Genomic DNA, 15,883 nt, shown 5'->3' with positions numbered 1-15,883 from the left:
TTGCATTATGATTTTTAAGACATTATTAGATTGACTTAATTTACATGTCTACATCATTTTATTACTGTTCCATCGCTTTCAGAAGCAGAATATGAAATGAATGTGGATGGAAAATAATGTTTTTCAAAAATAAAAACACAGTCTGTAGGGTGTGAAACTCCGCAAATGTACATTATTATTAATGAAGCAGTAGGCTGTTGGTAAGATAAATATTGGCACGGCAATAAATACACTTTAATCTGTTAAAATGAACTCCTAATAAATATTGAGTTAGCATGCCAAGGCCCCAAGGCTGGGCCTGTTGTGGAGAAATAAGGCAGGCGTCGATCCAAAATATAAACACCCCCCTTTAGAAGATTTGAATTGGTTAATATCTTCTCGTGCTATGCAGGTGCCTCTCCCGTACGTTATGACATAACTGGTTTTGCCTCTGAAGACATCGGAATCAAAGAAATCCAGGAGCCCAGAAGTAGATGATTTTGCCCAATAGGGACCCATCTCACGCAAAATGTATTGCGCCCCCCACCCACCCCCTCCGCTGTCTTGATGGATCTCTTTGCCGAGTGCATTTGGCCTCCCCCCGACCCCCCACCGCCAACCAATTCATTTCTTACTCCAGCAGACCACTTCCATCAGGGGTCCCCGTTCCGTAAGGTGGCGTTATTAATGTTAAGTCACAACGGCTAAACATTTTAGCGGCGCTTTGCAATAAATGAAGATTCATTCATGTTTCATAATGATGTTTTGAACAAGTACCTCAAGCATAGGTGACTGCTGTTCGGCAGCCGGCTAAAAGGCTTTGCGATAAGGGTATTTGGACGTTGGGCAAGAGAGCAACATTAAGGCTTTTTAAAAATGCCAAATGAAGCACAGGATGTCGTGTAGCCAATTATTAAAGTTTGACATTTGAAATCTGAATAATTAAGCTTCTGGGTTCTTGGTGCTGTTATCCCCAAGGAACATTAAAATGCAGAAATACCCAGTAGAGGGTAACATTAAAAATAATTACTTTCATCACCAGTTAATATTTAATTTTAGTTTGTGTTTGTGCTTCCACTTAGCCAGTGTACCAATAGGTGACCTTTAAAGATCTTTAGTCGTGTAATAGCCAATCTCTTGATCCATTGGAAATATGTCTTCAGCGCATCGTGGGTCTGTATCGAACTTTCCTACCCGCGCCCCGTTCGCCGTCCGATCTGTTTTCCTGGTGACGCTAATTAATCTCTTTGGTAAACCTGTGCTTCCAGTTAACGAGCCCGGCCCCTCTCCCTTCAGCGGAGAGACGGAGGGGAGGCCGGGGCCGAGCATGACGATGGAGAGGTGCTTTTGGTTTTCCTCTGGAGTATCACTCTCTGGTTTGATGTGTTTGAGCAGGGAGCGTGTCTCCCGAGTGCGTAGTGCAGTGCTCTGCGCACACTAAGTGCTCAATAAATACCACTGATCGCTTGATTTAGGTGAAACTCTCTCTCTCACCCATTCGTCTTCTCTGGGAAGAGTAGCACGCGACGGTGGTTTTAGTCTCACAGCGAGTGGGTCCGTGGTTGGCCCGTGCCAGAGGGAGACCGGGAGAGCGTACCTCTCCAGGGTGTCTCTGGGACAGCTTTCCTCGTTCCTCTGTTTCCCCCCCCCGGGGGTCTTTGCCTCGCAGACTAAGAGTGTGCATCTCTGGCCATTCTACCGACTTTCACCCCATAGTTGGGAGCATGGCTTCAGGCAGCGACTGGCTCGCTCTTGACTGTGACTCCCGACTGTACGCAAGGATAGGTGGTGAAATGGCAACCATCGGGTAGTGTTCATCGAGCGCCTATTCTATGCAGACCACGGGACCAAGAGCCCGGGAGAATGCAAGAGGGTGGGGGCGACACGTTCCCTGCTCTCGCGGAGCTCACGTTCCGGCGAGGGTGACGCACCGAAATCATTTCCCAGTAGGAGGAAAGAGAGCGGGTTCTCGTCTAAATGAGTTTTCATTTTTTCTCTTCTATTTAGGGGGAGTGTTGCTCCTGGAAAACCCAAAGGGAGACAACAGGTTAGACCTCCTGAAACTGAAGAGTGCTGTCACCCGCATTTTCAATCTTAAAAATACCAAGCTGGCCATTTTCAATGGAAAAACAGGTATGTGGTTATGAGCGGGAGGGAGTGGAGGTCATGAATGCTGTGATGGCAGGTAAGTAGATTCATCGAAAATGCCACTGTATCCTTTTCGTGGCATTCAGGCGCTTACTGTGTGCCGGGCATCCTATTAAGCGCTGGGGTAGATACAAGCTAATCAGGTTGGACCCAGTCCCTGTCCCATATGGGGCTCACAGACCTAATCTCCATTTTGCAGATGAGGTAACTGTAGAGCACTGTATGAAGCGCTTGGAAGAGTACAGTACAATAAACAGTCTCATTCCCTGCCCACCATGAGCAACAAAGTAAACTCTGTGCTCTAGTCAGATTCCTTTCCGTGACAAAACACGGTTTAGCCGAAGTTGGACGGAGCGTAGTGATTGTGGCTGACATGGGGCCCCTGTGGGAGGACTCTCAACTCCTCCCCAAGATTAGGAGGAGACAACCACGGCACCCTTCTCATTTGCCACGTTTGCCGTGCCACGTTCGCTGTCCAATCAGTTTTCCCGGTGACGCTAATTCAGCTCTTTGGTAAACCTGTGCTTCCAGTTAACGGGCCCGACCCCCTCCCTTCCGCAGAGATGGAGGAGAGGCCGGGGACCGAACGGGCTATTCCATGGCAATGGAGAGGTGCTTTTGGTTTTCCTCTAGAGTAATAATAATGTTGGTATTTGTTAAGCGCTTACTATGTGCAGAGCACTGTTCTAAGCGCTGAGGTAGATACAGGGTAATCAGGTTGTCCCACGTGAGGCTCACAGTTAATCCCCATTTTGCAGATGAGGTCACTGAGGCCCAGAGAAGTGAAGTGACATGCCCACAGTCACAACGCTGACAAGTGGCAGAGCCGGCATTCGAACCCATGACTTCTGACTCCCAAGCCCGGGCTCTTTCCACTGAGTATCGCTCTCGGGTTGGATATAGGAGACAATATTGCGACTAAGTTGTCTTGTTTTTGTCCGTCTGTCTCCCCCGATTAGACTGTAAGCCCGTCGATGGGCAGGGACTGTCTCTATCTGTTGCCGAATTGTCCATTCCAAGCGCTTAGTCCAGTGCTCTGCACATAGTAAGCGCTCAGTAAATACTGTTGAATGAAAGAACCCTGGCACCCCTGTAATTTGCTGGGGTGGACTAAACACAACCCTGTAAGCCCGTCATCGGGCAGGGATGGTCTCTATCCGTTGCCGAATCGTCCATTCCAAGCGCTTCGTCCAGTGCTCTGCACATAGTAAGCGCTCAATAAATACTATTGAATGAATGAATGAATGAATGAACCCTCAAGTAACCCTAGGACTGCTAATGACAGAATATACTCATTTGTACTAATGTCTGTCTCCCCCTGTAGACTGGAAGCTCCTTTTGGGCAGAGTCGGTGGCAGCTAACTCCGTGGTATGGTACTCGCCCAAGTGCTTAGTACAGTGCTCCGCCCATAGTTAATGCATCGACTCTCTGGACCCTGTTTTCTGACTCTGGGATGGGGCCCAGATTACCCTTTGACCACTTGATATTCAGCCTGCCCTCAGCCCCATATCACTTGTGTACGTATATATGCAATATATAAATATTAATATCTTTCTCCCCCTCTAGACCGTAAGGTTCGATAAATACCACCGACTGGTTGACTTGGGTCCCTGAGACCCTCTGCTCTGGGACTAGAAAAGTGGAGCGTAGCGTGACTCGGTGGAAAGAGCCCCGACTTGGGAGTCGGAAGTCATGGGTTCTAATCCCGGCCCCGCCGCTGGTCAGCTGTGTGACTTCGGGCAAGTCACTTCACTTCTCGGTGCCTCAGTTCCCTCATCTGTAAAATGGGGATTAAAACTGCGAGCCCCACGTGGGACAACCTGATCACCTTGTGTCCGCCCCCAGCACTTAGAACAGTGCTCTGCACATAGTAAGCGCTTAACAAATGCTATCATTATTATTACCAGTATTTCAGGGGACGTGCTCTTCAAACGGGTGCACATTCATCATACTATTGAAGATGAATTGGCTGCTGCTTATTGGAGTTGCTTGCTGAGTTTGTATAGGGCCACACTCTAATTTCAACCTATGTGGTTCTCACTTACTTCGCATCCCATTAACTCTCCTCAAAGACATTAAGCTAAAAATTGATGTTTTAAAACCAGCCTCATTTGTTGAATTCACCAAAATTTGGCAGATTGTCCTACCAGAGATCATTGTTCCGTTTTAAGTTTTCCTGTCTTAAGGTCGAAAGAGCTGCAATCTGAATCTTTGGAGTTCGTAACAGAGTGTGTACTGTAGCTCGCTGTGGGCAGGGAATTGCGTCCGTTATATTGTGTTCTAATCTCCCAAGCACTTAGTACAGTCCTCTATACACAGTAAGCGCTCAGTGAATTTGATTGATTGATTATTTTAAGGGAAACTTCTGTAGAATTTAGTGATCAGTCAAGAATGATAATTACAAGTAACGACTTGTAAAGTAGAAATCAGTTAGCGTAAAAATGAATGAAATGAAATGGCAACCGTGCCATCTGTGGGGGGCAAACCTTGTGAGGAAATATACGGAAAATTTATATTTTCATATTAGCACCGAGTGAAGCCGCTCTAAGAAATGCTCCAGGAAGGACCTGGGTTCTAATCCCAGCTCCGCCACATGTCTGTTGTGTGACCTTGGGCAAGTCATTTAACATCTCTGGGCCGCATTACTTCATCCGAAACGTGGGGATTAAGAGTGTGAGCCCTGTGTGTGACGGGGACTGTGTCTAACCTGATTGACCTGTATCTACCCCAGTGCTCAGAACGGTGCTTGGCACAAAGTTAGCGCTTAACAAGTACCATAATCATCATTGTTTATTTTTACTGTGGAAAATGGGCTAGTATGCTCTTAAGTAGTTTGGAGATTTTATCAAATAAAATTGAATGAAGTTCTTATGCCCTGGTGGAGTAAATTAGTTTTGTTCCTCAATATAATAAAACAAGTCTTAGAGGAATTCTGTTTTGGGAAATGGCTACCTTTGTTTTTCTTGCTGGAATATCAGACCATCGAACAGTTATTAATTAAACTGGCCGTGAAGTGGAGAAGTCATGGTTTTGAAGTGAAATGAGGGCTCAGTCAGGGAAAGCCTCCTGGGGGGGAGGTGTGATTTTAAGAGCATTTTAAAGGCGGGGAGAGTGGCGGTCTGTTGGATACGCGCGGAGGGGGTGAGGGCAAGGATTAGGCTGGGGAATAGATAAAATCAAGGTACAGAGAGTGGGTTGGCGTTACAGGAGCGAAGCCCTCTGGGCTGTAAGCTCGTAGCGGGCAGGGAATGTGTCCGCCCACTCTTGTATTGTAATCCCCCAAGCACTTAGCATAGCGCTCTGCACCCAGTAAGCGCTCAGTAGATACCATCGACGATGAAGTGTGCGGGCTGGGGTATAGTAGGAAATCGGGGAAGGTAGGCCTTCAGACCGATGGTAAGGAGTTGCCATTTGATGCGGAGGCGGGGCTTTTGAGGAGTGGGGACGTGGACTGAATGATGGAGTGTTAGAAAAGTGTCAGCGGAGTGAAGTGTGGATTGGAGAGAGCGGAGACGGGATGCGGGGAGGTCAGCGAGGAGACCGAGAGAGGAATCGAGGCAGGAAATAAGTGCTCGGATCAGCGTGGTACCAGTTGGGATAGAGAGAAAAGAGCGGAGAGGGATCAGAAGTTTTGGTGGCACGGAAGCAGGGTAGGCCATTCGGGTCCATTCCGGATCACAGCTTGGCCCAAGATCTGGTATGGGACCGGGTGATCCGCACGTGTAGGTGTAGCATCGATCAAGACGTGATGCCGGCAAACTTTCCAGCCTCTACTCCCAACCCCATTAATTTCCGTGGAATTAATGGCGATGCTAATGAATCTTTCGGAGGATACAGTCACCTGGCCAGAAATCTGTCTTGACAGACTATAACCAACGGCTCTTAGTCCAACCCTAAAATATTACGGCACAGTTTCTGATTTACCTGTCCCATTTTAGCCCAGATGAGAAGGAAGCGAGAGATGGCCAGGTCATCAATCGATCGATCATTGGTATTTATTGACCACTTACTGTGTGCGGGGCACGGGGTGTGGGTTTGGGAGACAGGCAATGGCTCTTCCTCCGTGGGACCGTGGCCCCAGTTCTGCCTCCGTGGGCCGCGGTCAGTTTTAAAATTTCATTTCAAAACGATGGCGTTCCATATCAGGGGAAGAACGACGTTAAAAATTTAAGGGAAAGCAAAGTCAGTCCCATGAGAGGAGATGAAAGGAACTGGCATGGTGCAGGCTGGAGAATAGAAGCTGTGCAGTGACTTCAATGTTTAAATCAAGCGTATGAAAGATTTTTAGTTGGCTTTCATACGTTGTTCTCTGAGCCCCAAGCAGGAGGAGAGGGGCTGAATTTGTAGCAGGAGAAGTCAGTCCTTCACTTGGAGGCCGAGGAGAGAACATTCACCTTCTGTCTTGGAAGGTCGTCATTTCCCTGACCTAGATCATCTCATATTTATGGCATTTATTAAGCACTTATTTACTGGCTGCTCAATGCCGGGGCATCGACAAGGTAATGAGATGGGGCGAGTCCCTGTCCCACTCGGGGCTTACGATATATCTCATCCCCATTTTACCGATGAGGAAACCAAGGCCCGGGCCAGCGAAGCGACTGGCCCGGTGGAGTGGCGGAGCCCGCATCCGGACCTGGGTCTCCTGCCTCTTTAATGTTGAGAGGAGTTCAGAGGTGGGTAGGGTTGTGCAGAAGGAGTCAACCTGCTCCCGGGTGCTCCGATGAGAAATGAAGAAATTAGAAATTTATCAAAGAAATGAGAAATGTATCAAAATTTATCAAAACCGTTACCGGTCAGAGGAACAGACTTCCTCTGCAAAAACTCTGTCGTTTTGCAGAGCCTCGTGAATTGAATATCGTGAGGCTATGCTTCAGATTACTTTGATCGAGATTCAACAATAGCTTAGTGTGATGTTTATCTTTACCGTGTACAGCGTGTAAAAGAATTTCATATTACTTTCCCAGAGGTTCTGAAACAGATCTGAATTTACAATGCATAAGGCTGTGCGTTATGCCTGTACTTAACTAGGGATTCGTTATATCTGGCCTCAATTCAGAAATCCCATAGCCGAGGAAATTTTTATCTCAACCGGGGATGATTATAATGGATAGCGCGCCTGATTTTAACGACCACTCTTAGCGCAGCAACCTGAAGATAAAATTCCTCGCCGCACCACTTGTGCGGGTTTCCGCACATCAGTTGATTATTCATTCGGCTGGCAGCCCAGACCAAATCGGGAGGGAAGGGAGAGGGGCAAAAAGCTTACAGTCTACAGTACCCTGAGGGACGTAGCCCAAGGACTTGTATGATTTTCTCGGCCACGGTCTCCCGGGAGTTCTGGCGACAGATGGCCTCCCTCCCCGTCGGACACCACGCATCATCTCAAAAATGGCAGTCTCCGTGAAATCGGCCAGCCCTTCTTTCAAGTCAGACCATGCTCGACTGAGCTCTGGGCCCTGAGTTTTTTGTCATCGTGTCGGTATCCCGCACGGTGACGCGTCAGAGCTTTCTCTCTTGAAATTTGTCAGTCGGTCGGTGGCATTGAGCGCTTACTGTGTGCAGAGCGCTGTGCTAAGCGTGTGGGAGAGTACAACATAACCGAGTTGGTAGACCCTGCCCAGAAGGAGCTACCTGCCAACAGTCGGTTTTGCTTTGCTTAACCCTCAACCTTTCCTCTGAGTGGCCTTCGGGACCGGTTTCAAGTATTCTTTTGCCCAGCGAATCGATTCGTTACGAGTCGATCAGTCGGTCGGTTGTAGTCAGTGAGCGCATAGTATATGCAGAGCGCTGTACTAAGTGCCTAGGAGAGTTCAGTGCAACAGAATTAGCAGAAACGTTCCCTACCCATAATGAGCTTACGGTCTAGAGGGGGAGACGGATATTTGTATGAATAAGCCCCCCTTCTCCTCAGCTCCCCCTCCCACCCCACCTCTCCCCGACTCGCTCCCTTTGCTCTACCCGCCCGCCCCACAGCACTTGTGTGTATATGTACATATCTATCATTCTCTTTATATGAATGCCTGTTTTGCGTGTGCCGATGTGTATATATCTCTCCAATTCTATTTATACTGATGCTATCGATGCCCGTTCGTTTGTTTTGATGTCCGTCTCCCCCCTTCTAGACTGTGAGCTCGTTGTGGGCAGGGATTGTCTCTCTGTTGCCAAATTGTACCTTCCAAGCGCTTAGTACGGTGCTCTGCACACGGTAAGCGCTCAATAAATACGATTGAATGAACGAATAAATCAGGAATTCATAGTATATAATTTAAAGAACCGTCGAAGAGTCGAAGGGCAGGCAGTACTTCCGCTGTCCTTGCCGATGAAAGGGTGAGGGTGTGGCTGAAAAGCCTCGCACTTCCAGGGATCCATTCCACAGTGTGCAAGGAAGGGTTGCCCTTTTCTCAAGCTAGTTCCCGTTGCGGGGAGGGAGCGGGTGTCTAGCCTCAAGGGTCCTGTCTCGGTCACTGCCACATGACAGTGGACTCGGGTAGTTGAGGTGATGGCTAGAGACGGCAGCGAGTGCCTCTGTTCCCGGCTGGGCGGCCGTCGTTGCGGAGAGGGGCAGCTGTCCTCTGACAGAAGCTTCGTGACGTTCGGGATGCCTCTGTTCCCCCTCCTCCTCCTTCCTTCCTCCCAAGTTCTCTTCGCTTTTATCGTCCTTCTTTCTGCCTTCCCCAGCCTTACGTGAGGGCTGTCTGTAGAGCAGAGCCCGAGAGAACAGTTATCCCTCTCAGCCAGCGGTGTTTATTGAGCGCTTATCGTGTGCGGAGCACTGTACTAAGTTTGGGGCTGGGTACCAAAGACGTGATCCCTGCCCTCAAGGAGTTGACAATCTTCCAGGATTCCTGGTCTTTTCCATGGTCGATGGCTTTGACCGCCAAGGTTACTTCCTCAAATGTCAGAGCTCAGTTTACGCCTTCCTTTTTGTTCCATTTTCTGTTCCCTGAGGTAATCCTCTTCGAAGAGCTTCCCCTTTTCCCTCTGCTCCCTCTCTGCTCCCCCTTCACCTCCCCTCAGCTAAACTCCCTTTCCCCCCTTTCCCTCTGCTCCTCCCCCTCTCCCTTCCCCTCCCCTCAGCACTGTACTCATTTGTATATATTTTTATGACCCTATTTATTCTGTTAATGAGGTGTACATCCCCTTGATTCCATTTACCGTGATTGAGTTGACTTGCTTTTGTCCGTCTCCCCCGATTAGACTGTGAGCCCGTCAGTGGGCAGGGATGGTCTCTATCTGTTGCCGAATTGTCCATTCCAAGCGCTCAGTACAGTGCTCTGCACCTAGTAAGCGCTCAATAAATACTATTGAATGAATGAATGAAGGTCTCTCGATCAGTGATATTTACTGTGTGTTGAGCATTGTATTGACGGTAGTTACAGCATTTATTGAGTGCCCCCCCGGGTGCAGCGCACTGTAGGAAGCACTTGAGAACTACCAGACCAGAAAGCGAAGCATTCCCTGCCCACGAGGAGCTAAGTTGTTTACAGATCGATTTCCAAATAAAGAATCAAATGTAAGCAGGGTAAGCTGATTTGTGTGAGTTGACAAGCGCTAACGCCGGTGCCTGAAGCGCCAAATGATTGGTAGAGGAATTGGAACTTAGTAGGCACGATCCCTAACCCTTAAGGAGTTTCCAGTCTAGCAGGGGAGGTAGATAAATAAATTTTCTGATAGGAGGAAGCACTGGAGGAGGAAAGATACGCGTATAAGTGCTGTGGATTGTGAGGATTCACGTGCGTAGCTGTCACAGGATCGAAGTGGCCGTTCTGGATTATCAGGCGGGGCGGGGGGGGGATCAGAGATTGACTGGGGAAGGGCTCCCGGAGGCGATGGGATCTCAGAAGGGCTTTGAAGGTGGGAGAGCTGCGGTCGGTCGGATGTGAAGGGGGAGGGAGCTCCGAGCGGGAGGAAGGTTGTGAGCGAAGGTTCGGAGCCGTGGAGTGACAAGAAGGTTGGTGCGAGAGGAGCAGAGTGAATGACCTGGGGGAGAGTGGGACCAAAGAGTGGATAAGCAGTGGGGAGAAAGCCGATGAAATGCCTGAAAGCCAGTGGGCGGGTGTTTCTGCTTGATGCGGTGATAGCGGTGGAAGGCGGTTTTTCGAGAATGCCGGGTCACCCGTGCCGAAGTAGTGCGTGTGGGGCCCAAGAAGACAAATGGAAAGACAGAAATGAGAATAATAATGATGATGGTATTTGTTAAGCACTTACTATGTGCCAAGCGGCGTTCTAAGCGCTGGGGTAGATACAAGATAATCAGGTTGTCCCACGTGGGGCTCACAGTCTTCATCCCCATTTTACAGATGAGGTAACTGAGGCACAGAGAAGTGAAGTGGCTTGCCCAGGGTCACACCGCAGACAAGCGGCGGGGCCGGGATTAGAACCCACCACGATCTGTGATTCCCAAGCCCGTGCCTTTTCCACTCAGCCGCGCTGCTCATCGGCCTAGTGGAAAGAGCACGGGTCTGGGAGTCAGAGGACCTGGGTTCTAATCCCGCCTCCACCAATTGCTTACAGAATTCCCTTCACTTCTCTGTGCCTCGGTTTCCTCGCCTCTAGAATTGGGGCTTCAATACCCGTTCTCCCTCCTCCGGAGACCGTGAGGCCCATGTGGGACGGACTACGTCCAACCCGATTAACTTGTTTATACCCCGGCACTTAGCACGGTGTTTGACACACAGGAAGCGCATAACGAATGCCATAACAATAATAATAATGACAATAATAGGGTAACAGTGAGACGTTACGCCACCGGGTCTACAAGGCCGTTTAGGTGTCCGACCTTCCCTCTGGCTGTAAGATCTGGACTTTACTGTCACCAAAGACATGTGCAGCTCCTTGACTGGTTACCATCAAGCAGCTTGGCTCAGTGGAAAGAGCCCGGGCTTAGGAGTCAGGGGTCATGGGTTCTAATCCCGGCTCCGCCACTCAGCACCGTACCTCGGTTACCTCATCTGGAAAATGGGGATTAAAACCGTGAGCCCCACGTGGGACAACCTGTCTACCCAGCGCTTAGAACGTAGTAAGCACTTACCAAATACCAAATTATTGTTAGTATTATTATTAAGTCTGCTGTGTAACCTTGGGCAAGTCACTTCACTTCCCTGGGCCTTAGTTCCCTCATCTGCAAAATGGCGATTCCATACCTGTTCTCCCTCCTACTTACTCTCTGAGCCCCAGGTGGGACCCGATGATCTCGTATCTACTCCAGCGCTTAGTACAGTGCTTGGAGCATAGTAAGTGCTCAACAAATGTCATAATTGTTATTATCGTTAGTATTTTTGTTGTCAGTGCAGCCGGGAACTATCTCGACGGACAAAAGTTGCTCAAGAAAGGGAGTCACGCGTCGGCGATCGACTCCCAACCGTGTGAGAAGCAGCATGGCATAGTGGTCAGAGCACGGGCCTGGGAGTCAGAAAGACCTGAGTTCTAATCCCGGCTCCGCCATGTGGCTGCTGTGTGACCTTGGTCAAGTCACTTAACTTCTGTGCCTCAGTCACCTCATCTTTCCAAAACGGGGATTAAGAGTTTGAACCCAGTGTGGGACAGGGACTGTGGCCAACCTGACTAACTTGTATCTCCTCCAGCGCTTAGAATAGTGCTTGGCATATAGTACGTGCCTAACAAGTACCATCATCATTATTATCATTATTGGTTTCCTCAGCCACATTCGTAAGCCCAGGAAGGATTTCACCGTCAGGTGTCTCTTTGATAACAGAGGACACAGGTGTGCACTCTTGCTCTCTTCTAAGTTAGCTACATTTTCTGTACATAGGAATAAAATTTAGATTGCGTGATCTCTGTCTAATCGCGGGAGGAACACAAGCAGGTTTATGGGCTGCTGTTGTGGGTCTTTTAAAGCTAGGAAGAATTGAGGACACATACCAGCGAAGTGGAAGAAGAATTTATCCTGCATCTGTCCTCTAAGCACCTTTTTTTCGCCATCTCAATGTATAAAATGAAAATGAAATGATGCAGTCCGTAACATGCAGTACTGTTTCTTTGTTTTCCTTGATGTCGGAAAATAGTGCCCTTATGAAATTAAATTTCCTAGTAGATATCACTGTCAGAAGAAATAGCGGAGATGCATTGAAGTCAGTAGCCAATCAAGGGAAAAGTGGTTGTTTCGGGCTATCCTGTGATCTCATGACTTCTATTATCCTTATTTTCAGAGGTACTAAATAAAACCGATCTGCTGGCCCTGCGTGGAGAGACACTGTGCGTGACATCTGGGTCAGTCCCATCAGCAGTTAACGGTCCTGCTGCCCTTCTCTGCAATTATATCAATTTGCAGCTATTGAACGTAAAGCCACAAGGTACAGTGAATGGGGCACCTTGAATATGGGGCTCCTTACCGTGGTTGGTTCCACTGCAAGCGTGAACGGCTTGAGTCATTGCTGGTAACTTGGGGGTGGCTTGATTTTAGTTGCAGATAGGGCTAAAGGTATTTATTGAGTCTACTGGGGGCAGCGCGGTGTACAGACATCTCCAGACAGAGATGAAAATGTGCACAGATGGGGGTCATTTGGGATAAGAAAACTGTGCAGGCGTATCTCTACTTTCATGAGGGTCGCGTTATAGCTGATTTTTGGGAACGCACCCATCCCGATTCTTGCCCAGACAAGGAGAATTAAGCTCTGTGTATAACTCAGGGGTGGAGATTACTAAGAGGTAGTGCCAGAAAGAGGCAGGGAAAGCAAACGGGAGAAAAGGAGAGGACAGCGTGGGAGAGGGGATGGGGACAAAGGGAAATGGGATTTATGTCTTCTGCTATCGCGCTGAATTGCGTTCTCCCTTGTCCTTACTACAGCGCTCCGCACACGGTAATCGCTCAGTAAATACCACTGATTAATTTATCGAGTGTGTTCGGGGCAGTGGCGGTGGCCTGCCCCACTCTGGCGGAGGGGTCTTCTCTCCTGCCGCCCCACCGTAAAGCAGGATCCTCGTAGGGCCCAACCGGGCCTTTTAGGCAGCAGGACGGTGCCACGTTTTCTGGAATCTGGCCACCTTAAAACCCGAATAGGTCGTGGATCCTCACAGATCCTGCCCTTCAGCAGACCGGTTCAAATCGGGAGCGTAGGGCGGTAGAGGAATAATGAAGTCTCCCTGCCAGGAATTTGGGTGCAAGAGAGTCTGGGTGGAACCTCGTGGGGTCCCCTATGTGACACCGGCTTGGGCCCAGGGCCCCAGTCCTTGCTCAGAGCCCACTCAAATGGTCTCAGATTCCCCCCAGCCTGGAACTCCCTTCCTCCCCGCCTACGTCAGACAGACCGGAGTTCTTCCCACGTAATAATAATGTTGGTATTTGTTATGAGCGCTTACTATGTGCAGAGCCCCGTTCTAAGCGTTGGGGTAGCTACAGGGTAATCAGGTGGTCCCACGTGAGGCTCACAGTCTTCATCCCCATTTTACAGATGAGGTCACTGAGGCCCAGAGAAGTGAAGTGACTTGCCCACAGTCACACAGCTGACAGGTGGCAGAGCCGGGATTCGAACCCGTGACCTCTGACTCCCAAGCCCAGGCTCTTTCCACTGAGCTACGCTGCTTCTCAGAGCCCTCCTAAAATCCCACCTTCTCCAGCAAGTTTTCCCTGATTAATCTTCCGGCCCCCGACGCGTAGTTGAGCTTATTTACACCTTCCTTGGCCTTTTCACTGTATTTATTTCTGACCGGCTTTGCTGTAAATATTTTTGTCTCCCCCGGTAGTGTGTACGCTCCTTGTGGGCAGGGAATGTGTCAGTTCCTGACTCCGCTTCAATCGCTTGGTATCAGTCAATCAAATGGTCGTATTTATCGAGCGCTTACTGTGCGCAGAGCACTGTATTCAGCATTTGAGGGAGAGTACAATACCATAGTCCCTCCTCCCGACGAGCTCACGGTCTAGGACAGTGCAGTCAATCATTCCTATTTACTGAGCACTTACTGTATGCGGAGCACCGTACTAAACATTTGGGAGAGTACCGTATAACAGAGTTGGTGGGCATGTTCGCTGCCCACAGTGAGCATACAGTGGGTATTCAGTAAATGCTACACTATTGATGCCGGAACGAGGGGCTGCAATGAAATCTGGACTTTCACACTGACTTAGAGTTGCTGGTTTTACGGTTCACCGAATCCCCGGGAACCAAATCCCGGCTAGTAAGGATTACAGACCGATGCCGGCAACTAAAGGGGTTGAAGAAGAAGAAAAAACCAGAAACCCCAAGTGTGTAAAAAGCAGAATTTCTTGCATTTCAAATCTGTATTTTTGGTCCCCTTCTTTAATGCGAAGGCTTTGTTTTGTTCAGAAATATTTTCTCCCCCCCCCTCTGGGTTTTTTGGGTTTTTGGGGGGTAATTTTGAGGCAGACAAGAATTGACATGAAGCTAATACGAGCTGTTCCTGAAACTGTGATATTTGGACTTGAGGCAGTCAAAATATGGGTGTGAAATTCTCTCAGCAACACAAACCCACCCGTATCTTGCACCCGCAGTTTTGTCGTTTCTCCGCGACTACCGCATCTGCCTCCTCGCTGACCTCCCTGCCTCTTGTCCCTTCCCATTCCAGTCCATACTTCACTCCGCTGCCCAGATCATTTTTTGGAAAACAAGTCCAGTTCACTTCTCCCCACTCCTCGAGAACCCCCAAGTGGCTGCTCACCCACCTCCGAATGGAAGAGCAGCTCCTTACCGTCAGTTTGAGAGCACTCAGTCAGCTCGCCCCCTCCTACCCTTCCTCACTGCTTTCCTACTACACTTCAGCCTGCACGCTTTGCTCCTGTAGGACCAGCTCGCTCACCGTGCCTCGGTCTTGTCGATCTCGCTGTCGACCCCTTCCCCACATCCTCTCCCTCAGGCCTGGAACTTCCTCCCCCTCCAAATCCTCCACACCACCACTCTACCCACCTTCAAAGGTTTATTAAGGTCGCATCTGCCTCGAGCGGCCTTCCCCAATTAAGCCCTCCTCCCCGACTCCCTCTCCTTTCTGCATCACCTGTGCGCTTGGATGACTACCCTTTGAGCGCTCGATATGCATACCACCCACGGCACTTGTGTACGGATCCGTAATTTATACTTATGTCTGCCTCCCCTTCTAGACCCTAAGCTCCATGTGGGCGGGGAATATGTCGACCAACGCTGCACCCTCCCAAGCGTTTAGAACGGTACCCTGCACACAGTAAGCGTTCAGTACATAACACTGATTGAACGACCGTCGTGGCTCGAGTGTTTTCTTTCCCTGCCTGAGCCGTGTAATAGTAGGAAATGATATAGACACCTAAGTAACATCATTACTGGATCAGACCCGGTGATCCTTCCCGCCCAGGATTCCGTCTCCAACACTGCCAACATTGATCCACGAAGGAACAGTGGTCGTTCTCCTTGACGTCGACCCCCCCGTGGTTACAGATGTACTTTCCTACGCCTCCATCCAGAAACTGTAGTGGATTAGCGCGATCCCCTCTTACATCTTCTGACGTTTTTTGTTTGCGCACAGCTCCTTGTCGTAACGAGTTACAAATTCTGATCAATCAGTGGTATTTATTGAGCACTTCTTATGGGCAGAACGCTGTACTAAGCAGAGCGGACAGATTCCCTGCCCACAGTGAGTTTACTCTCTAGAGATTGTCCCCAAAGAATTAACGAAGTATTGGCTCAGACTTCGGTTTTTCGCCCTTTCCCGAAACAAATGCAGTACCAAAAGCCTACAGATAACGAAAAGGGCCAACTCAAAAAGTTTACCGGTAAGATTTGAGATCCTGAAGGCAGAGTTATTTTTGGT

The 15,883-nt window shown here is 49.2% G+C and overlaps 1 protein-coding gene across 2 annotated transcripts in view; it reads left to right on the top strand.

Annotated features, from left to right (window-relative positions):
- IARS1 (isoleucyl-tRNA synthetase 1) overlaps nucleotides 1-15,883 on the top strand; it is a 126,681-nt gene that overhangs the window by 92,032 nt on the left and 18,766 nt on the right. For both annotated transcript variants that reach the window (XR_003754397.1, XM_029050023.1), the window contains exons 31-32: nucleotides 1,987-2,112; nucleotides 12,298-12,441. Coding sequence is in view for 1 of the 2 variants with exons in the window: in XM_029050023.1 (XP_028905856.1) it covers nucleotides 1,987-2,112; nucleotides 12,298-12,441 (270 nt within the window). In the remaining variant the exon portion in view is untranslated. The remainder of the gene's footprint in view (nucleotides 1-1,986; nucleotides 2,113-12,297; nucleotides 12,442-15,883) is intronic.

Source organism: Ornithorhynchus anatinus, chromosome X1, assembly GCF_004115215.2.
Source record: "Ornithorhynchus anatinus isolate Pmale09 chromosome X1, mOrnAna1.pri.v4, whole genome shotgun sequence".
Lineage (NCBI taxonomy): Eukaryota > Metazoa > Chordata > Mammalia > Monotremata > Ornithorhynchidae > Ornithorhynchus > Ornithorhynchus anatinus.
The sequence above is the reverse complement of the archived record's forward strand: the minus strand, read 5'-3'. Positions and strand labels throughout refer to the sequence as shown.